The 24,217-nt window shown below is 38.9% G+C and overlaps 1 protein-coding gene across 2 annotated transcripts; it reads right to left on the reverse strand.

Annotated features, from left to right (window-relative positions):
* Positions 1-1,949: 1,949 nt before the first annotated feature.
* Positions 1,950-24,086, reverse strand: HOL3 (S-adenosyl-L-methionine-dependent methyltransferases superfamily protein). Of its 2 annotated transcripts, XM_077373445.1 has the most exons (8): positions 23,848-24,086; positions 20,720-20,850; positions 8,632-8,718; positions 8,225-8,325; positions 8,020-8,119; positions 5,099-5,145; positions 4,865-4,943; positions 1,950-2,431 (listed from the first exon to the last, which is right to left on the reverse strand). In XM_077373445.1, the coding sequence occupies exons 1-8, from the start codon at positions 24,059-24,061 to the stop codon at positions 2,378-2,380; spliced, it is 813 nt and encodes a 270-aa protein (XP_077229560.1). In that variant the 5' UTR covers positions 24,062-24,086; the 3' UTR covers positions 1,950-2,377. The 2 variants fall into 2 exon arrangements, with proteins under 2 accessions (XP_077229560.1, XP_077229561.1); XM_077373446.1 differs by lacking the exons at positions 4,865-4,943; positions 5,099-5,145.
* Between the last annotated feature and the right edge of the window lie 131 nt (positions 24,087-24,217).

Raw genomic sequence — 24,217 nt, forward strand, 5'->3', positions numbered from 1 at the left:
CTGTTGGCTATCCTAATTTTCAATACTTAATACAAAAATCTAATGATATAAGAGGTGATTTGCTAGCGTCCATCGCAAAAGGCATTTCGCGGATGGGCAATTGCATGTGAATGAAGACAACATGTGGAAAAAGTGTCACGGTTCAGCCATAAAGGGGTAGGTGATGGAAAATATAAAATGTGATACAAAATAATATAAAACTGTGATAAAAAATATTAAATATACCCCATTTTAGTTTCCCATGGTAATATTAGGGAAATGATATCCGCGCCAAGGTGTTTAGATAAACAAGCACTCCCTAATACTACACGAAAAACAATTGGAGCGCATGTTTCGAAACACCTTAGCGCGGATATCATTTCCCTAATATTATTACCATGGGAATATTATTATTATGGTAGAGGCTTGTCTTCCTATCATTCCCCTTGATATGTTTAGATTTTATGGTACTGCTATCAGGATTTTCCATTCATCCTTGTCTTCCATCACTCCGCAGTTGTTGAGTTAATCAAGAACTAATGTTCGAGAGTACCAACTTAGCTAAGTGAAATTTGATTTGACCGTTTAAAAATCTCTAGATTGTATAGATTTTTCTCATCCCAACCGGTATCACCCATGTCCAATAGATGAGAATTTTTCAGATTCAAGGGTCTGGATTGCATGTTTTTTCCCCTGTTGATTTCATCCTGTCAAATAGACGGCCAAAAACACTAGTGCCAAAGATCTCCATCTTCTAAAAAAGATGGTTTCAACCCAGTCACATGCAAACTCATGATAATCAGAAGGGCCACACCAAAAAGCTGAAAAAATTCACAACAAATCCAACTAAAATATTCCTAAACATTAACAGGAGAACTTGATAATAAACACTTTAAATGTTAAAAAGAGAGAGCAACAACATCCAAGGCCTCTCAAATTGACTTTCTAAAAGAGTTCAATTGGCTTTGCTACCTGAATTTGAGTAAACCAAAGGTGCAGCCATTGATATTTGATCCAACGACGTCATCTTAAAAGGTAGTGTTGTTGGATCAGCTATCAAGGGTGGCACCTGATAGTTTATGAAACGCCACCAGTGGAATTTCTTGAGCCTAATAAATGCATGAGAAACCATATGGACATAATATCTCAAAATTGGAGTAGTGGATTCCATGTTGAGCATCTACGTTCCCGAAGAATATGTTTGAAATTTAACAATATACTCTTATACATCCTATAGGCTTCATCATTTGATAATATCAAAATTACACAGAAATAGAGCTAGAGCCTAGAGCCTTTCAGGTCTAGAGACTATCTGTATCCTGTAAATAGAGCTACCCACGCAGACGAATTGAAGTAATCCAATCTTCATTCTTAGCTGAGATCATTAATCATTTTTTATGTCTGTAAGGAAATTAAAACATTGCCTCCTAACATAATTCCTTAATCATAAGCATGGTGTCTCTACAATATTGCCTAAGGAACCGTATCTTATCATCACATTTGACATTAAAATTAGGGAGATGATATTTTCACTTTCGCCCTCGCCCCCCTCATAAGGTGAACAGTAGGCAACTTTAACGCTTTTTGACGTCAAATCATGTTAAAAAGGAGGTGAATGCATAGGGGGGGAATATCCTCGCCCTAAAATTAAAACCCAATAAATAATCATTTTTGAGAAGAGTAATAGTGCAAAATAATAATATCTCAAATAAATAAAATATAAAAGAAGAGCATATCATTAGAATATTCGAGCAATGACAGATACAAGGGAGCCCTTGCATAGAGAGCCACAAAAGGGCTCTTCATTGGATCCATGCCATTTTCAGTTACATTTTTAAATCAGTTGAAGAAGTAAAATTAGTTACATTTGACGATGTGGATCCAATCAAGAGCCCTTTTTTGGCTCTTTATGCAAGGGCTCCCTTGTATCTATAATTAGAATATTCGAATATGTGGTTCAAGAGGGAACATACACTAATATGTTTATGCCTCGATTCACACAAGGAGAATGGTGAGGTTCATACTTCTTACAACAAAAGTAGATTATGCCCTTGATAACAATCTCTCAATATGTACTTGTCAGGCAATTTCACAGAAAGCCATGTCGCTGCTCACTTTTCCAAGAGAGAACAGCCACCTCGAAGCAAATTTTGTCTTATTCATTTAATTCATCTGAGGTGGTTGTTCTTTCCTGAAAAAGTGAGCTGCGAAATGGCTTTATGGGAAATTGCCTAGCAAAGCCCCTCTGTATAACATATATGGAGAGAGAGAGAGAGAGAGAGAGAGAGAGAGAGAGAGAGAGAGAGAGAGAGAGTATGAAGTGTATATTATGCTTATAAACAGGACATAGATAATTCTCCAGGTATCAGATATCCCCCAATGAAAAATGTGCCTTTGTTCACATCAAAGATTGCTTTAGTGACCTCTTCCACCTTCCAAGATTCTCTCTTCCCTGGCAAAATCATCACATTAGAACTTTTAAAAACTACAATCATCTTTCAATTATGATTTGAGCACTAAAACGAAACTATATTGTATGAGAATCTGATAAACCTTCAAGAACCCAAATAAGCTCAAAATAAATTGTCATCATTCAATAGACAAGGGAATGATCAAACAAAAAATCACTTGGGCTAGTTTGTTATGTGCAATATAACTTAGATTTTGCGTGAGTATTGTGTAAACTTGCAATCTAATTTCCTTCCAGGTTGCAAGTTTACACAAACATTGCACTCGATATCCCATTAGATTGCATACTCAAACTAGCACTTATTCAAAGTAAACTTCATAATGAAAAATGAGAAAGAACAAATACAACCCCTTTTGCAGGCAAGATGATGGATCACATTTGAACTTTTAGGTACCATAATCATCGATTCAATTTGAATTTAAGCAGTAAAAAGTAACAACTTTATAAGGACTATTAGTAAAAAATTTAAAATCCCATAAACTTAAAGAAAGAGAATTAGAAATTTGCAAGACAATGAAATTATCAAACAAAACAACTGTAGGGAATCAAACCGGGTAGAACTCACCCCTAAAAGCTAGCTGTTAGAGGGAGGGTGCCATTCCCTTATAACCAATCCCCATCCACCTCACTTTACCGCCCTCCATGGATTGGCGACGTGGGAACTACAAGATCTTCTCTGAGGGAATTCCACCGTCCTCGGAGGCACACCAGGGTTACCGAGATCTTCCCGGGAGTTACCACGCCCCAGCTCTGATACCATTTGTAGGGAATCAAACCGGGTAGAACTCACCCCTAAAAGCTAGCTGTTAGAGGGAGGGTGTGCCCATTCCCTTATAACCAATCCCCATCCACCTCACTTTACCGCCCTCCATGGATTGGCGACGTGGGAACTACGAGATCTTCTCTGAGGGAATTCCACCATCCTCGGAGGCACACCGGGGTTACCGAGATCTTCCCGGGAGTTACCACGACCCAGCTCTGATACCATTTGTAGGGAATCAAACCGGGTAGAACTCACCCCTAAAAGCTAGCCGTTAGAGGGAGGGTGCCCATTCCCTTACAACCAATCCCCATCCACCTCACTTTACCGATGTGGGACTATTTTCTTTTGTGTGGAACCCCAACAACAACTTTACCCGAACACTGAAAAAAAAAAAAAAAGCAAGCACAAAAATATTTCTTTCCTTTCCAACATGATGATCTCCTTAAAATTTACAAAATAAGTTGTCATTTAATTTCAATGTGAGTTCCTAAGGAACTCAAAAAGGAACTTTGTTATGCGCAGGTGATCAAACGAATAGGCCCCTCCTTCTGATACATCATTCGTCGATGGAATTGCGGAATGATTCAGGGATACCCAGATCGAGTGAGGGAGACTGGTACGGGAAGGAGAGAAGGTACAACCTTTTCCCCTCATAAACCATCATTAAGGAAGAACTACACTGCTTCAAATAAAGAGAGCATAATAGAAAACCTGAACGACCACCTCTTTGGAGAATAGAAAAGCTCCAATACAACACTCCTTGGACAAGCCATCCCGGATATTGAGAATCATTACTTCGAAGACTCGCTGACGATCATCTTTCCTGGGGGTACACTTTGACTCCGGCTAAAAAGGGAAAGGTTTGTTTTCAAATCCAAGTTTGACTCTGAATCCTTAGATCCTTTAGCAAAACGATATGCCGTTGGGCACCTTCCTTGGGACTTTTGTTTTGCAACTGAATTTGTCTTTCCTGGCTTGTACTGCAACGTGTAGTTCCTCTCTCAGCTTGCTCTCCGACACGTGTTCTATCCGGAAGCAGTGGGGCCCACATTTTTTGGGTGTTCCAGACCATTCACTTGTTGGTTAACCTCCACAAATCAAAGGGTTAGGAACATCCTATGGAGAAGATTTTCTGGAACCACCCTATCTAAATCAGGGCCCAACAAGTGAATGGTCTGGAACACCCAAAAAATGTGGGCCCCATTGTTTTTTGGGGCTGCACGTGCATGCATGGCCATCCACCATATAAACTAATACAGGCACCACATAATTTCACCTTTGAATATCATATAAATGTAGTGAATATGCCAGCATGTTAGATTTCTAGAGTTAGTCATGTTCTATCAATAAACGTGTTGAGTTACATACCTGCTGACACTTGAGAGTGCTTGGAAAGAGACCAAGACTCTCGAGGCTCAGGGTATAAGGGATTATAGGGCATTGACACTAGAGAGTGCTTGGAAAGAGCCCGAGACTCTCGGGGCTCAGGGTATAAGGGGTTATAGGAATGCTAACAATGACCAAACAAAGCTCATGGAAATAGTAGAATGTGTAAAATAAGGAAATCACAAGAAAAGAAAAACAATTGGGAATAGAGAAAAAGAAAGAAGAAAAATGCAAAGTCTCAAATAAGAAAAGAGAAGATTATATACCTTTCGTGGCCCAACCGCTAGCTCATTATCTGTTATAGAGATTGCCTCAAATCCCATTGGATACAACACCTCCTCATAACTACAACAGAAAGTATTGATGTTTCTATTGAATTGCTTCAAGAAGGGAGAAATGTTTTCCAATTTTTGATAGACAAAAGTTCTCTTTAAAAAAGACGGAAAAGGGGAGAAATGATGAACATAATTCTAGACAATAAGTTTTTAAGGAAGACGTACTCGGCCACGGAAACTTTGTACGGTGGTCCCCCAACGTGATCACTGATCTGCCATAGAAATAATGTCAATGTTTTTTTTCTTTAAGAGATAAATGAAAATTTTTCATTAGAAAATATAGAAACATGCCCGACGAAGTAAATTTTGGTTTTAATTTTCTCCATGAAATAAAAGATGTGGATTTGAGGGTCACTTATGTGAACTAGAGGGGTTAGGAAATGGCAAGTATACTATTTCTGAAATCCCAAGATTTTAAGTCCCCTAACTCAAGGTGGGTTTCAACTGTCACAATATCTCCGACGTTTATGAGATTTTACTGCGGAATTTTGATAAAACGGCAAATCCCGAAATGATCCTGAGATTTTAAAAAAATATAGGGTTATTTTCATTTTTATCATTTACTGTAAAAATATCACAGTAGTACAGTGATAATATTGCGATAGTTTTACGATATTTATTATTTTACATTTTTCTTAAATTATATATCTTGAATAATTATATTTTCAAATATAAATAATTATATAATCGATCCGGAAAAAAATAAAATAAAAATATATCCCAATATATTCCCTTGCCAAGAAATTCCAATATTTGTGACTTAGGTTTTGTCTTTTTCTTTTTCTTTTTTTTTGAAAATTGAAGATTACAATGGGGACCAGGGATCCCAACTTGCACTACATAGAATCAATTAAGGGTGGCCAGGAGCATACTCCTTGACCAGTAAAACCAAACAAAATCTTCAGTGTCAAACCGCTGCAGATAGGTGAATACTTCCATGCACTCCCACCATGCCAAATCGCTATATCACTTCCCTTTCGAGATCTTCATCTCCTACTGCATCCAAAAGAAACCTTCACCAAACTCCTTCCTTTCCTTTACATTACCCAATAGTCATAGTCATTTAGTTTGTATCTTTGGATGAAAAGCTAAAATGGGCACTCCCCTTCGCCATAATCATGAAGGATCAAGAAACCCAGCATGATTATGAGCAATTCCTCCGATTCCAGATACCCACCACCCTAATGCCCCCAGAGGCTAAGCCATGTAAGATTCCTAGCTCATGAAATCCTGCCATTGCTTCCGAAGGCGTTCTCCCAACAAGGCCATCTTTTCCTCAACATTCATCTTTCTCAACTGCTACATGACCTTTTCTAGCACCAAAGACCCCAAGGGTAAACCAATATTTCGATCACTAGAACATAAGGAAAATTCGCAAAACTCACCCTGAATATCCATTTCGACTAAAATTTTAGCTTCCAAGGCTTCATGACTAAAATACAAAAAGGAGCCCCCCCCCCCTCCCCCCCGACCTAAAGGCTACTAATTACTAACTGGAAAACTAGTAATAATAATTCAGCCCGTAACAAAACCTACCCTGGGCGACCGGGACTAAAATTTGAGGAGATTTGAGAGTCTACTATTTTTCTTTCTTGACCCTACCAAAGATGCATCCAAGAGTTTCTCAACAATGCGATCGAGGAGGCTATTTCCTGAACTTGCCGCCCTAACATTAAGATTTAGGCGATGATTAAAGCCGCCAGAGGCTCAGGGAACGAAGGTATTCCTTACTTTTGGAGGGAGGGCACCTTTATTTCTATCCTTATTGGGAAGGTCCGAGTAAGCAACTTTCTTACTAAGGGCAACAGAGTCAAAAGGCTTACTCTTCCCCCACCAGGGGCAGACAAGACTGACCAACGCTCCTAACTGCAGCCCCTTTACACCTTTCTCAAGCTCTTTCTCAGCGCCATCTGTGGATTTGAAATTTGAATTAGACAGGGGAACCAACGGCTCACCAAGAGGCCGGTCTTCAATCAGCGGGGAACCCGCAGACGGCGGTATAATGCCCATACCGGCACATCCCAAGGAACTAGAGTACTCCAAAACGCCACTTTTATTATTATGTTGTTTCTGAAGATCAATCCCAATGGAGTAAACCTTATCAAGGATTCTAATTCTAACACATGAACAATGGAGAAGCCACCGGGGGGGCAGAATTTTGGCCGAGACAAAACTCATATAATGCTGGTGGTTACCTTCCATTTTGGTTTCCAATACTTTACCAAATAGACTCCCTATAGCTTCCACCGTTGAAACAGCCCATGCATGCAGAGGGATGCCATAAAAATTAACCCAAAGAGCTTCCTCACCTTGAAGGAACTCCCTATTCCATGGTGAGAAAGAAACCAAATGATTACCTAGGGCTTCAGATCCCATAGCAAGAATCTTTGATGCCTGGGCTTCAGATTCAAACATAAAGAGGATCTCATCCTTCGCCAAGGTACAAGGGCAATGTAAGGATGGAAAATCCCAAACTTTTTGTGCCCAAAACCAAAGGTCCTCCAGAGACATGTATATGTCTTTCTTTTTTCCTTTAAGACAAGCTTTTAGAGTGTCCGTACGAGTAAGCACTTCCTTGCCGGAAATGGAAAGAGTCGGGCTCCCTTTACCCTCAAGAAGGTGGATTTTACCCGAATCAGGCCAGCCATCGACCGTCCACCTCACAGTTAGCCTCCATGCTAGGCTCTGAACTAACACGGGCAACCCATTTTGAGGGATTTCAGACCGTTGACACCAACGACACTTATCCCGCCACCTGAAATTAAAGTATTTGCAGGGGGAACAAAACCAACCACCAGGACTATTCCTTAGTTTAATATTCCTATGGGAACTTTTCCCCTTCCTAGAAAACGTTACAGAGGAAGGTTTTGGTTCTGCTTTAACCTGCGAGCACCTTCTACATTTTTGCCTCCATCTAAAATTGTGGTAGGAGTACTGCCAATCCTCCGACCACCCTTCATCTCCTCCTCCAACCATTTCCTTCTCCTATTTGTGACTTAAGTTTTCAACCACCGTATGGAGAACTTCTTCATAACTTCAAAAAAATAAAAATAAAAATAAAAATAGCATAAGGGATTGATCTTCACCGGGAACATCAATGTGATAAGCTCCCCATCTGGTTTTAAAATATCCCGAACTGTACTTGCCCAAGCTGCCCTCTTGCATGGTTCAATTGCACAAAAGAACCTGTAATTTTCCCAATACTAACATGAGCACCAAAAGAAAAGTTCCTATAACCAAGCAAATGAGTGAGAAGAAATGAACCTGGACCTCAAGAAAGAAAGAACTCACGTATAATCGAAGATGAGATCAAACAGCTCATCTGGATTCCAAATGAAGAAGTCTGCTTTTAAAAATGTGAATAAATTTGCATTTGGCAATGAAGAAGACCACTGGACATTTTATGCAAAGAGTTAGACAGATCCATTCACAAAGAGGTTAATTTGCAACAAAAGTTCTTTGCTAAAGGCAAGGTTTAAAATTCTTTGCTAAAAAGCCAAAACATGTATTCGCAGTGCGCTGTTCACAGTTCACTGCATTCCAAGTAAAACTATAAGAGAGAATAAGAAGGCGAATTATTTCGCTAAATCAGCTTGTATTTCATTAGGGCTTAAAGTAAATTTGGTAAATATAATACATGTATAGGCATGTAGATAGTGCAAAATAATAGTCATAGCTTCCATTTTCCTCTGTCATACCTCATTAGCCTTCTTAATGGCATTATCCGATATGTCCAAGCCTACAACATAGTGCTCAGGGCTGGCAATTGCAACCACATCATAACCCTGTTCATCCACAAACAGAGTTATGTTCATCATAAATGGTTAAATCACAAAGATGGTGGAAAGGAATGAAAAAAGAATGCTTCTAATGGTTACACTGACCAAAAATATTTTCTGAATAGCACATAGATCAATGTTTTAGAAATAGATAACAGAAATTCAGACTGTATTTTTCTTATAAACTATCGAGAATTCCAAAGTTTTGGGGAATGATGGACTGGAAAATAGCATCGTAAATTCTGAAAAAAAAAAATAGAAAAGACCATTGCCTCAAATAATTTTAACCGGACTAGTACAGGGTTCATGCTCCCCAGCTACTTATTTCGATCATTTCCAGAAATCAAAGCATGCTTTGCCATTTACATATCTACACTCAAGAAAATTCGGCCAAAGAAAATTCTTGTTGCCTGGGCGCGGTGCGATCGAGAACTCAATTGATACAGCTGAGTACTCGATTGACACTGTCATAACTTAGGATAGTCAAAGGAGTTTTGGTTGACTTTGTAGGGCAAAATGTGGTCCCGAACAAGAATGCTGTCAAAGTAAAAGGGAGTCCACTCGGGCGAGTCTACGATGATGCAGGGGAGTCTTGAAACTATGGATTGATCAAATGGATAGCATCGTTCTATCAAAGAAATTTTTTACCAATGGCTCATCCATAGTGGGGTCCACTAGAAGATAGTCAATTAGCCATGTGTCATAAGTCATGCGCCCTGCACACCATATTTTCCTATTTATTTAGGATATTACTCAGGGACTTGGACTTTTTGTGTTCTTGCCATGCCAAACACTTGGTGAAACCTAGACATCCCCCAATATATAACTCCAAGATATGCATGGACATAATCTGGTATGACGCAATCAAAAGTGTTGCATGCCTAATACTTCAATTGAGTTGCATACCATGATAGAACACCGTTCTATCAGAAAAGAAAATAGGGAAGAAGATGATAGAAAAAAGGGATAGAATGAGTTAATTCGAGGAAACTCAGGCCTCCAATGAGTTAATTCGAGGAAACTCAGCCTCCAAGATGTAAACTGCACTAAATTTAATTATTCCTTGCTCAAAAAGCCATACGGCATCTACATGATATAGAAATTAGGGAAAGCAAAATATGGAAATAGAAATCAACAGAATAGGAAAAAGGAAATAAGGAAACCCAATATCAGATAGCAATAACATAAATAAGGAAAGCATCTAAATAAGAAAATTTATTCCTAACATTCCCTTGCCCTTAATTTCAACCTTGTCCTCAAGGTTGATTATCTTGGGAACTTTCCAAATTTCTTCTCTTTTCTCCTTTTCTTTCTTCTTGCTCCCTCTTTTTTGCCTTTTTTTTTGTCTTGTAATTACTCACCATCATCAAGGGTTGAGGCCACTTCAATTGCAAACCGATCCCATCATGCCGTTCATCAAAGCTCCTTTGATGTATCTTTTTAGATTGATTCACGGATGGTTTCAGGTGAGAATCTTTTCTATGGCGTTGAAAAGGTTGAGAGGGATGACAAATTTTTCGGGGTCGACGTTATTGGACGCGAGAGCGCTGATAATCATTAACCCCTTTCTTTTTTGGCTTTTTTGCTTTTTCTTCGATCCGCCTTTTTTTATCTTTTTTTCTATTTCGTCTCTTCTTTTTTATTGTGTAAGCCTTCTCGACCGTGCTCTCGTTGAAGTGTTCACTTAGAGGCTCTCCTAACTTCACGCCAAGTGACGGACGGGTTTTGAAAAGAAGATCCATGATCTTTTGTAACTGCGTCTCAATGTTGTTGAATCGTGCCTGATAAACCGCATCGACTTCTTCTCTGATTTCAGCTTTCAAGGTATCCGCCATGGCATAGATGTTGAGGTCGGTGATGCTGGAAAACTCTTTCTGATGGCGAGTCAGCACCATGCACCAGGATAGTACTCTGATGCCAAGTTGATAGAACACCGTTCTATCAGAAGAGAAAATAGGGAAGAAGATGATAGAAAAAAAGGGATAGAATGAGTTAATTCGAGGAAACTCAGGCCTCCAATGAGTTAATTCGAGGAAACTCGACCTCCAATATGCAAACTGCACTAAATTTAATTATTCCTTGCTCAAAAAGCCATACGGCATCTACATTATATAGAAATTAGGGAAAGCAAAATATGGAAATAGAAATCAACAGAATAGGAAAAAGGAAATAAGGAAACCCAATATAAGATAGCAATAACATAAATAAGGAAAGCATCTAAATAAGAAAATTTATTCCTAACATACCATCGCTCTCTTGTCTATCAATAACTGCATGTATTGTGCAATGGATGTGAAGGAGGCCATTGTCTCAACAATAATGAGTTGTTTTGAGAGTAATGAGACAAACTAGTATTTGTAGTGAATCCCCAATTTACCAAATTGGGGAATATCAACCAGTTTCTAATCGCAATAGGGATAGCTATCCAGGGTAAAGTTACCCACGTGTTGATCACGAGGGGGATAGCAAACCGAGGTTTACTTTATCCTTGGACAGACTCCCTATCCTCTGTTCACGTCAACCTTTGTTACTGGATAAAATATTAAACAAAAGGGCGGCCCAGTGCACGAGGCTCCCGCCATTGCAGGGTCTAGGGAGGGCTAGATGTACACAGCCTTACCCCTGCTTTGCAAAGAAACTGTTATTGGATAAAATACTACGAAAGAAAAATTATCTTGGATAATTTCAAGATAAACTTATGCAAGTAGGATTGCCTATCCCAAGAACAGCATATCCATTATCCAAGGAGTCCTATTCCTGTGGTGAACAACCCCCGTTAGGAATTTTTTGTGTCCCTGTCATGAGAAAGTGTTTCATTTGACTATCATTATGGATAGTACCATGAATATTATTATGGATTTTAACCTGAACTCTACTTTTGATTTATTATTTCCATACTATTGGCCATTGTTCCTTATTTCAGCAAATTGATTTCTACATTGTCACATTGCGAGATTTGGAACCATTGAATAGACCAAGTCCAGAGCAATTAGATGATGATAAAATTAGGAAATATATGTTCATTTTGATATCCCAATTATCGGCGTGCATGCACCCACAAATACGCATACAAGCAAATGTTCACATACACACGCACACTATATTGTTGAAAGAGAATGAGGAAAGTGAGTTGAGGTATCTCCCCCTCACTCATTTATTTATAAACTAAAATATTTGTACAATGACTAAAATGCCCATAGGCTTATTCTAACACTAGCCCTCAAGCTGGAATGTATAAGTTATACATTCCTAGCTTGTTACAAATGTCACTCAACTTTGATTTATTTAATGCCTTTGTGAACATATCAGCCAACTGTTCTGCAGAACGAGTAAATATAACGCGTATCTCCCCTTTCTGGATTCTCTGACAGATGAAATGACAGTCGACTTCGATGTGCTTTGTTCGCTCATGGAAGACTGGATTTGTTGCAATAAAGATGGCTGCCCTATTGTCACAATATAACTGTGAAGGCGAAGGAAACACAATGCCAATCTCAGATAGGAGTGATCTCAACCAAATAATCTCAGTAGTAGTATGCGTCATGGCTCTGTATTCTGCCTCTGCACTTGATTTTGCAATGACATCCTGTTTTTACTTTTCCATGAAACAGGTTACCTCCCACAAAGGTACAATACTCGGTAGTCGATGTAGACACCCCATTTTGACCGACCCCTTTTACCCAAAACCGAATAAATTCCTGAAATCGAGCAAAGTTTCGAAACTGATTCCAAAGGTCCCGAAGTCAAATAAATTCCCGAAGAGCTGAATCCCCAAATTCTTGAAGAGCCGAGTCCCGAAATATCTTAAAAATTCCCTATGGCGAAGCTTGTTGAGCATTTTTGTAGCCCAAAATTTTTTTATTAGTAAAAGAACAACCATACATACATTATGAGGGGGGGTGTCCTAGAGAGCAGGGTTGAAATATATCATTTTCCTTTTGTATTGGACCTCCGTTTCTTACCAGAGTCACCCCGTTGAGTTAGAGAGTAGTCATAAAATACACTAGAAAGGGGGTTGTCCAGTTAGGAAGAGGGAGTGTAGGTATATCATTTCCTATCAAAAAGAGGGGTGAATCATATAATAGGGGGTGTGCATAGGAGGATGGAGGATCGAAATTTTTGTTTTTTTATATATAAAACCTATCGAGTTAGGGCAGAATGAGGGGGAGCCTCATTTTCTGGAAAGGGGTTTTCTGCAGCCGCAAGAGATGGGGCAGAGAAGAGAAAAAAAATCGAAGAGGGAGAGATATACCAGAGAGAGACCCATTTTTTAGAGAAAGACAGAGAGAAGAGGAGAAGAGATTGCAGAGAGAGGAGGAGAAGAGATTGCAGAGAGAGAGAAACTCCTCCGGCCAACCTCCATTAAATCCGGCACCACCATCTTCTTCTTCCACCTTCTTCTTCCCTCCACCACCACTCTTTTCTTTTCTTCTTCTTCTTTTTATTCACAGCCACCACCTCCAATCGGAGATCCGACCATCCACCCATCTCAGCCGACACCATCACCATCACAGCCACCAAACCCTCTTTCATCTCCCCGGCCATTTCTCATCTCCGGTAATCCACCGAGAACCAACCCCCACCACCACATCCACTGGTTCCTATCATCTTCTTCGCTCATCTCCTCCCTCAAAACCCCATTTCCTTTCACCCAAACCCACCACCATCAGCCACCTCCTATTTCTCTGCAAATCTGGCAACCCCTCTTCCAACCTCGGCCACCGGAATCCAACCACCGGAATCCGGCACCACCACCATCATTTTCTCCATCAAAACCCTCCTCCTTAAAAACCCATCTTCTTTCCCTTCCCACCATCAACCGATCCATCCAAACCCATTTTCCCCTGTTAAATCCCAACTCAAACCCTCTTCTTCATTTTCTTTTTCCTCTAAATTCTATCTTTAAACCCACGGCCGAGCCACCTCCCTCCGGCGAACCACATCTCTGGCCGGCCCTTGCCCATTCCCACCGTCACCTCTGATCTCCTATTCGTGGACGAGAAATGTAGCAGATAGCTCGGGAGGAGCAATTCCAATCAGATTTGTCGCCCATATTCTCTGGTAATTCTCCTTTCTTTTGTTTAAATTCAAATATGATTTGGTTCCTTGGGGCTGAGATAATGCATATTCAATGGCATATACTTGTTCGTGTCTGTTTTAGCTTGAGATGTGATCTCATCTAGCTAGAAATAAAGTATTTCTTGAATCTAGGCTCTGATCCTCTTCTTTGGAAACTAGAAGGATATGCTCTAAGCTCCTTTTCCTCTCTCTTAAATCTAATTTCCCCCGCTGCATTCATCTTGATCGTGTGATACTAACGCTTAAAATGTGGTTGAGTTGATGTCGTTTGCCCAGAGAAAGCTTTCCTTACTCATTCATTTAGTTGGAAAGTGATGCAAGCCCAACCATATTTCAGTGATTGCGGGGCTATAGCCTGTCATCTCTTTTTAATTGGCTATCAAGAGTTTTATATCATGGAATAGGGCCGTGTTTTCTACCATTATTTCATTTCGCTGGTTTTGTGGCGAGTTTTAGTTGCAATCTGATGGGATCCGATCCTCTCTCTATTTTTGCTTTCGATTCTCCACTTGTCGGTTAGTTTATTCAGAAAACTTGGGCATCGAGTGGGAGGTTTTTAGCATCGCTTCTTGTTGTGATTTTGACCTTTGATGTCTGCATTTAAAAAAAAAAATTAAAAAAAAGGGGGAGCGAAGGAGTTGAAAAAAGGGGGGGTATTGTTATGGTTTTGATTTGGAGAATTTGCCCTGGCCGAGCGAAGTTGCAATACCTTGAATCTTCATTTGATTATTCGGAAAGCGTTTGAGCTTTTGGTTCTTGATTTAGACTCTTTACATTTGTTTATGTGGTTCCAAATATTACTCGGTTTTACATTTTATTCTTGGAGCTATCTTTTGTTTGAGTAAAAATATGAGGCTTGCTTTTAGAAACTCGTTCTTTTTCCTACTCACAATTCTTATGAGTTGCATTATCTTGTGACAATGTTTCGAAGAGAGGTTGATTATGTGAGCACATGGTTGAGTACATGTGGAGTTAAATCATTTGCTTATCTTGTCTTAGCCGACCACCCCCTGTATATAGAAAATGACAAATGAGTTAGGGTGTAGAACCAGGTTTCTGGGATTAGTAAGCTAAACATGGTAATGTTCGCTTTCATATGAGATTTCTCATTCGGTTTGGATTAGTTATCGACATTTGATATCTCCTTCGGCTTGTTAGAATCTTCTTCTCATGTTGGGCGATGAAGGCGCTAGCCCAAGCCCATCCTTAGGGGACTTGCTCAGTCCAAGTAGCGTTCCCCTCATTTGTATAGTAGACTTGCTTAGTCTTTTAGATGCCTCTTAGATATTAGTAGCCCCATTCATTGAAAGGGCAATGATAAGGTTACTTGGAGCCCGCCTTTATGTTTTGTGGCTCACCGCTTCGCACTTGGATCTGCACAAGTTGATGTCCACTGTATGCACTGAAATTTTTACTAATTGGAATTATCATAATCTTTTGATATTTCTAATACTCTTCTTATCTTAAGCATTGAGTTAGGTTCTGAAGACAATAATGAATGGACTGTTCAGGTGAGATTATCTTGAAGCTTATCATATTTGTTTAATTTTATTTAAATAAATTGTTTTAGGAAAGAAGGAGATCAGATGACTACTCTATTCGATATTATCGACATGAGTACTGTCTGATTTCAAGGCGGGATTAGAAATATTATCATGTGTATTATGATATCAGATGATTACTTTAGCATCATCTGATTCCATCCCCATATTGGGGTGGTGTTTGTGTTTGGGCATAGAAGTGTTTGATATTGTTTTTTGCTTTATTAGGCTATCCAGCGGCTGGTCTGGACTAATTAATGTTGTCTATCATTTTATGATTTCTACACGTTGTGCACTATTTAGTTGTAGATCATATTTTGCTGATATTTGATTTGTTTTTATAATAATTGATTGAAAATTTGAGATTATCTGGTATCCTTTTTCCTCTCTCTTTGGATAGACTAACACAGTCTTATAGATTTCTGTTAAATTTCTTTAGATACTAGAGTCCCCTCTCATTGCGAGGGCGATGAAGGCGCTAGCCCAAGCCCATCCTTAGGGGACTTGCTCAGTCCAAGTAGCATACCCCTCCTTTGTATATAGGAGACTTGCCCAGTCTCATTCTCTTGCTAAGCCTCCTCTTTGTGCGTCGTTTGGTTTTGGGAGAACACCCTACTCGGCTTGGCAGCATACCCCTACCCTTATGGGTATTGGGTTGCACATTTGTTGCACCCTAAGGCTAGGCAGCTGTCCGGCCCGGCTGGGTGTTTTACCTTTGCCAAATATGCACAGGGTCTCTTATTCCTTTTTACGTCATTTGTGTCTCGGAGACAAGCCTTGTCTCATGTAGAGAGTTTCCCCTTTAGGAGGCTTACCTAGCCTCATGTTAGAGTGGCCTCCTCTTTTAGAGTGAGTCTTTGACTCGGTAGTGTTATTAGAGAGTCTCTGACTCATTTGTTCCCCTCTTTAGTGTTGTTAGTTCGGAGTTTCTCCTTTAGAGTTGTTGATTACTTCGCTCTGATTAGAGGCTAACTCATTCTTATTAGAGCTTTGCTTGTTTGGGATCTTGGATCGTTTTCTCTCTTCTTGGGACGCTATCTTTCTTGTTGTGGTTCGTCTCTTTGAGGTGTTAGTTGCTTGTTTGGGGTTTCCCCTTTTTGCTTTAGGGCTTTGCCCTAGTTTATGGTTATGCTTGTTTGTTCTCTGTAAGAGTGAATTCATCTAAAGGTCCTGAGCATTGGAAAAGCTTTAAAATCCAAAAACATTAGAAATTTAAAACTCAAAAACATTTGAAAACTTTAAAAATATCAAAAACATTTGAAAAATATTAAAACCCTTAAATCATTTGAAGTGTTAGGTTTTAGTTAGGAGAGTTCGATTTTCGAACTACGTTGGCTTGATCCTCTTTCACGAGGTACGTAGTGCAGCTTGGGATCTTTATCCAAGTCCAGCCAAACTTTTGTAAATAGACTTTTTTTAAATCTTTCAAAATATCGTTCAAACAACTTTAAAACCTTGTTTTCAAAAGGATCTTCCTCTAGAGTTAGGAGTTTGTCCTAGATAGAGAGTTTTAGAGTTAGGAGTTTGTCTTTTGTTGTGTGCTTGTTGTGTGTTTGTATTAGAGTTAGGAGTTTGTCCTAGCTAGGAGTGCCTCCGTCCGGTTAGTTGGCGATTCACATCGCCGACTGATGACTAGGTCTTGAATACGTTAGCAATCCTATTGTTTTCCTTAGGGCACACAGCCTAGTTATACATAGGTTGTAGGAACCACCTGCATTAGCTTAGGGCTAACCTGCATTTAGTTAGGGCATATAGGGTGTCCTAAAATCTACAATCCACTGGAATTTAAATAATCGTTCAAGAAGCTTTAATAACTAGTCCGGTCTTTTAGATCGAGTCTAAGATAGAGGTCTAGGTGTCTTAGGCATCATAGCTTGGAATAGGCGCGAAGAACTACGTTGCCTTGATTCTCGTGGAGGCGGGGATACGTAGGCTTCTTTGGATGAACATCAGACCATCCGAGGACTCGGGCTAAATCGTTTAGAGTCTTAGGATTTGTTGTGTTGTGTTATATTGTATATTTTGTTGTGTTTTCTTACTTTCTTGTGCAGACCTATACCTTTAGCTGTAGCATGCATGTGTTCGTCCACCAGAACTTAGACACCCTTTAGGCATGTCACTCATAACCTAGCTATGCTTAGGCAACACATCTTTCATTTTATTTTATGGGTGTTTATTATCTTTATCCTCAGGAAATGCATGCTTAGGTAGACGACTCCTGAGGATTGTTCCCATTTCACATGATTTTTGCCCAAAACTCTTCGAGGTTAATAATAAATGGCATAAGAGACCAAGTGTTCGCACTCGGACGAATTGGGGGCGCTCTTCGGACCTTCTCCATTCGTCATCAGGCACGGACCTTCTGTATCTCTGGTTATCCATCGCAAACAGAGCATTTGTTTTGGTTCCATGGCGTGTCCATGGATGGCGACTCTGAGTTATTTTTAGGTACATCTTGGTTTCGAGCCCTGGCTCCTGATCAGGATGTATCTCATTCGTTTTGTATCGCCACTCATGCTATGCTGTGAGGGTGGCACCTGTTTCGAGAGTTCCCTGGTAGAGCTCTCCTTCACTTTGTGGAGATCCAGAGGGTGTTAGGGACCTGTTCCCTCACCGTCCTCGGATCGGGGTCTACAGTCGATCTCCTGACAGCAGGAGATCCAGCCGAATCAGAATCTGAGAACCCCTCAGTTCGTGTATGACCATGCCGTTTGAATAGTAATCCCTTTCCTAGGCACCCTTCAGATATTTTCTTGGGATAGAAGTTGTGTACTCCTCTAGTGGTTTATCTCTATCACAGAGGAAGTATGTTCTGGATTTGTTAGAAGAGACAGGAAATCTTGGTATGAAGCCTGTAGCTGCACCCATGGATCCAAATGTGAAACTTGTTCCAGAAGAGGGTGATTTGAAGAGGCAAAGGGTTGGGGGAGGTACTGTAGCAGTACTGTAGCGGGTACCGTAGCAGGTACTGTAGCAGGTACTGTAGCGGGGAATGGAGGAGAGGAAGAGGCGTAGGGTAGAGGAGGGAGGAGAGGGTGGGGTGTGAGATGGGTTAGAGTTAGGATTAGGTTAGAGAGAGGGATTAGGGTTGAAGGGATTAGGGTTGGGGTTGATGAAGGGATTAGGATTGAAGGGATAGATGGGCTAGGGTTAGGGATCAGAAACCCTAGGGCTCTGATACCACGGCACACTGTTTGAGGCCAAATCTCATAACTGCCTCTAGGGGTGTAAACGGATCGAATTCGAATCGGATATGGCTATATCCGAATTCGATTACAGTACACACTATTCGAATTCGGATTCGGATTCCAATTTGACGGATATTTAATATCTATTATCGAATTCGTATCCGTCGGATATTGTTCGAATTCAGATATTATCTGTATCCGTTTATCAGGTAAATTCGAACATTTTATTGCAGCACTTTATCTTTCTTCTCCTTCTTACTCCTCGAATAAATGTTCCAAACCCTAAAACCAAACATCTACCTTCTCTTCACAAAATTAACTTTCAAACCCGAAAATATATGAGATCCTCTTCTTCCTTTTAAAACAAAGGCAGAGAGAGAGGCGGTGGGGATGGATGATGGTGTTGGTAGTGGTCTTTGGGTTTTTTCTTTTTTTCTTTATGTATATGATGGAATGGGTTTGGGTTATTTTTAACAGGGGAAGTGTGAGTGCTAATTGTGGAAGATGAAGAGAAATGGGGATGGAGATGGGGATTGGGTTAGAGATGGAGGTGACTGGCGGCGATGGAGGTGGCTGTGAGAAGTTGGAGAGGGGCGGCGGTGGATTTTGGTGGGGTTGGAGGCACCAAGGAATGCCGAAGATGGTGTCTCAGCCTCCTCCTTTATCCTCTCTCTTGCTTCTCCTTGCAAACCTTAGAAATCCCCTCTTTTAATTGCATTTTGGATTTTTATATAACCCTAAGTTGAAAAATTGATCGGAGCCGTCCACTTACCATCAATGACTATGGCCTTTTGCTCTAGAATTCTCTAGAAACTATGACATCTTCTTTCAATCACCATCATCCATTTGTCTCTTTCATCCTACAACCCACATTTGTTGCTTCATAAAGAAGCCATGTCAAACTCCAAGAATGCCCTTAAAATGAGAGATAACTTCATTTCCTACCCAAAACACTTTTTGTTTTTGTTTTTTTTTTCTAAAAAGAAAATTCACTTTTCTTTTAGAAACAAAAGATAGTGTGTCATTACTAAAAATCATGCACGTGGAGACTGCTTCAACCCATATATTGATTTTCTGAGGCGACAAACTGATGAGGACAACTACAGGAGAGGAAGATACCTGATTAGAGGGTAAGGAGATCTCGGTGTGAAGCCTGTAGCTGCACCCATGGATCCAAATGTGAAACTTGTTCTAGAAGAGGGTGATTTGTTGAAGGATTCTGGTAGGTATAGAAGGCTTGTGGGCAAGCTTATATACCTTACTGTTACTCGTTCTGATACCATGTTGAGAGAGAATGAGAAAAGTGAGTTGAGGTATCTCCCCCTCACTCATTTATTTGTATACTAAAATATTTGTACAATGAGTAAAATGCCCATAGGCTTACTCTAGCATATATATATATATATATATATATATATATATATATATATATATATATAGCTTGTGCTAAGTCACTTTCCTTTGCCTAAATTTAATCGTTTCACTTTCACGCCCTTTCTATATTCACTCTATCTAATTACCACTGATTATTATAAGAAGACTTTAATTCTTGAGGTTCTCATAATCCAATCCTCACAAAATCTACTACCAAATTTGTTCTCTTTGTTTTCAAGGTTACAATTTCTTGAAATAGTTGTTGCATAACTTCTACTGTTTTCTTTGTTCATTGCTTGTTAGTTTAGATGTTTACAAGTTTTATTTTGAATCGAATTTCCTTCTAATTTTTTATTGTATTTTATTTTAATTTTATCTTATTAATTTATTTATAGTTTATGGAAGTGTTTCCATGTCTTGGTTTCTACAGTAATTGTGCCAGACACTTGAAGATACTTTGACAACTTGAAATTCATGTAGCGCCCTAAGGCAACTCTGTTTAGTTCCAATGTACTTCCAAATATTTAGATATGTTTTTTTAGATGTAATCATATATTTGTTGACTTGCAAGTTTTAACAAATCACCATGTCTAAGTTAGATATATGATTCCAAATCTGTTCTATAGACCATATTTAGGTGCTTCAGCTATTTCATGACATACCTTATTGTTTCTATTAAAAATATGACATGGTACTAATTTATCAAAAATATTTTCAAGTTAAAAAAAAAAAAGTCAAATGTGCTAGATGCAGGGCGATTTGAAGGTCAAGACAAATGAAGAGCATTGACAAGAAGCAAAGAAATTCAAGCTAGGCAGGACTCACCGTGCCACATCCTGGGATTAAAACTCTGCCTTTGGGAAGGGCTCTTGTCTGAAGAAGATGCATCAACACTGGCGTTGGCTGTCCTAAATCCCATGGGGTAATTCCTTTCTCCCAGCATTTGTCCCACGCATCTGGTCACTCAGAAAGGAATTTATTTCAGAAGTGGGAAGCAATATTAAGTACCCAACCAAATGTGTTAAAACTGTGGAATAATTCATCAAGCATGGAAAAACTAATTTCAGATGAGTTTAGAATAAGGATTTCCCCAAAGAAATAAACTATGGTTTTCTCAATGAGGTATGAAAATAAGCTCAAAGAAGAAAATATGATTCTCAGGAATATGAAAAAAAAAATTCCTCCAGCCAAACAATGAATCGACATTGAATCAAGCTTCAAGTTCCTACATAAACAACACTCAAATTTAAATTAGGTAGAACAAAATTTGATAGATCTTTGAAACAATATCCCAGTCAAAATAAGTATGAGATAATGCTATAGTGAACACAAAGGCAAATTCTTGATTTGCAATATATCATAGAATGCGTACATAGCAATGGGGTTTTTACAGAGTACAGTGCATACAAGGTGGTTATTTGCCTAATTCGTGGAGGATGTCAGAGTGTAAGAGAATCAGTACCACGAGACATTATTTCTGTTATGTGTTTGATTAGATAAGAGAGGAAAAGGTAAACCCCCCATTTGTAGTTTATGTTTGTGAGAAACCTCAAATAGAATGAGTATACAAGTTTTATGTTTGTCAAAGTTCTAGCTACCCTAAATCAATCTATCCGAGCTAAACACTATAGGATCACATATAACATTGGATAATAGGGATTTCTAGCATACATACGAAAGGGAACAAAAAGATGGGCAAAATGGTGAGATTTGGCATCAGACTATAGTACATCATGAGCTTCTTCTTATAAGTGCCAGTGAATGTCTTGAAACAGATGAATTGGTAGGTGATAAAATTCAATGGTTTCTATAGTTATGAGAAAATTTTCAACTTGCAAGTTTTTCTTTGTCCTAATTCTTCCATTATATGCCTATATGATCCTGACTTGTACATGACCACTCTAAAGTAGAACTAGACGTGATACTCAAATACTTTTAGACCGAAGCATCTGCACTGAGCCGCTGATTCTATATGATACTTACATGGCAAAGGTGTACAATAGATCTACCCTCACCGATCTTATATATTTGATGGCTATAGCCCTATTTTCGCATAATCCAAAGTTGTGCCATTTAATGCCCATACGTGTACAAGTAAACACATAAACACATACATAGAGATATCATATATACACAAATGCCCACAAGCTGTGAAAATCCAAATACAATATGAATCCATCCACCAATATAATCATGCTTACCAACAGACATGTGAAATTCTGATATGAGAGTTCAAAGTTGGGCCAGAATGAACAAATTTCTCATTGACCGAGAATCGATACTTAATATCAGAATTTCACATGAATACCCTAAATGACTGAAGAACTCCTACTATCATAATGAATTTTATATGGGCAGTCGCATGACAATTATCAAAATCGTAGTCGTGGGGCCACCGTACACTCCGGATGTCGAAGTGATTATTGGAACTGTTGATCTTGTTGGCCACTATGAGAGCATATGGGAATATCCAGTCCAATGCCGAAATAAGATCCCACTAGCTTGATCAAAGCATGCATGTCATTGATCAAAATCTTTTGAGAAAAATATATTATAAAAGCATCTATCTAATCATCTGTTTGACATGGGAGCAGAGTACCAGATACTCCCCTACTGTCTAGTGGCAACCTAGAATATCAATGATCCTGATCACCACACTCCACACCTAGGTGGCATATTCACGGTTTTAAATTTCGGTTTTGGTTTCGGTTTCAGTCACAAAGGAAACGGAAACGTTTCGGTTTCGGTTGGAAATATTGGTAGAAATCATGTAAAATCATGAAAACTTATGGAAACATATGCAAATGATAGAATTTTAAGATTGAACTTCAGGAAATGCTAGAATAAGCACAAATAGACACTTAGAAACCATCATATAGACAAGATAGTCATTGATAATGGTTCAACAACATCAAATACCTAGTGACATGCAAGGTTGCACATGTCTGATTCAGTATATATCATGGATGGATTCGAATGTCGATTTTGGTATGAGTTTTGACCATCACGAAATAGAAACATTTTGGTTTCGGTTGAAATTTTCCATGGAAATCATGTAAAATCGCAGCAGAAACATATGGAAACCTATGCAAATAATGGAAAGTTAAGATGAAACTTCAGGAAATGCTAGAATAAGTGCAAATACACACTTAGAAACCATCACATAAGCAAGAAAACCATCCATAATGGTTTAACATCGAACACCTAGTGGCATGCATTGTCAACATGTTTGGAACAATATTGTGCATAATTAAAATATGACTGTGTTGAATAAATAAAAAGTTATAATTATAATTTATAAAAAAAAAGTTATAATTTTTTCTTTTATTGTTAAAAAAAAAATCAAACAAATCTCAAAGTCAATACAGGATTCCTCTTACCCGTCTAATAAACCAAACAATGCAAATATATAAAACCAAAGTCCAATTTTCTGTATCTACTCCTTGCAGGGGGCAGTAAATCAATCCCTAGCAATGAGTAAATAATTTTTTAAAAAATAAATAATAAAAAAACACCCACAAAAAAAAAAAAAAAAAGATACATCATTTCATAATAAAAAAAACCTACCCAACATCATCCAAACCCATCACAAATACCCCAAAAATCAGTAAGGCAATAACTAAATTCTCAAAAGAAAAAAAAAAATTATCACAAAATTACCACAGAGCCCACAAATCAAATTAAACAATCATTCTTCACTCCAAATTGAAAATCCTCCAATAATCAATAAGCAAAGTCTCTGACTAACAAAACCCAATAGAATCCATATATCTTAAAAAAAAAAAAAACCAACATAACATTAAAACAAAAATGCCTCACCCATTTCAAGTTTCTCATCAATCAACACCCAAACTCTATAAAAACCAAAACCCACATACTAAAACAGCAAAAATATCCAAAACCCAAAAGATAGCCAACATTTTTGAAGAAGAACCGAGTGTGTAATTAATTACCTGTTGAATCGTCCTTAAGCATCTCTTGTAAAGTTGGTACTTTGGGGTCCGAATTTGAGTTATCCGAACTCGCATCTCTTCTTCTTTCCATCCTCACGTGTGTTGTGGAGAATTGGAGAAGATTGTTAGGGGCCAAAGGTTTAGATTTGAAAGCTAGATTTGAGGTTATAAATAGAGCAATTTGAATATGGCGTGGAAAGAGAGCCAACAACATTTCTCTTTTCAGAGGCTGAATCCCCTGGTTCTATGCGTTTGAAATGTTATTGACGACGTATTGTGAATTAAATCTCCGTCATCAAGAGTGGGGCCCACAATGGCTTGCCAACTGGCAACCTTTTTGATCGTCCATCTTGGGAGTTTTTTTTTTTCC

Source organism: Tasmannia lanceolata, unplaced genomic scaffold (genome assembly GCF_043159265.1).
Source record: "Tasmannia lanceolata isolate RefF3 unplaced genomic scaffold, GAP_Taslan_0.1 ptg000037l, whole genome shotgun sequence".
Classification (NCBI taxonomy): domain Eukaryota; kingdom Viridiplantae; phylum Streptophyta; class Magnoliopsida; order Canellales; family Winteraceae; genus Tasmannia; species Tasmannia lanceolata.

What these genes read in the sequence shown, in the direction of transcription:
- HOL3 (XM_077373445.1), bottom strand. Translation starts at nt 24,061, where the DNA reads ATGTTGTTGGCTCTCTTTCCACGCCATATTCAAATTGCTCTATTTATA. An exon ending in TAATCCCAGGATGTGGCACG is followed by an intron (nt 8,719 to 20,719) that starts GTGAGTCCTGCC and finishes GTGGATGAACAG; the next exon opens with GGTTATGATGTGGTTGCAAT. An exon ending in TTATCACATTGATGTTCCCG is followed by an intron (nt 5,146 to 8,019) that starts GTGAAGATCAAT and finishes TTTCTATGGCAG; the next exon opens with ATCAGTGATCACGTTGGGGG.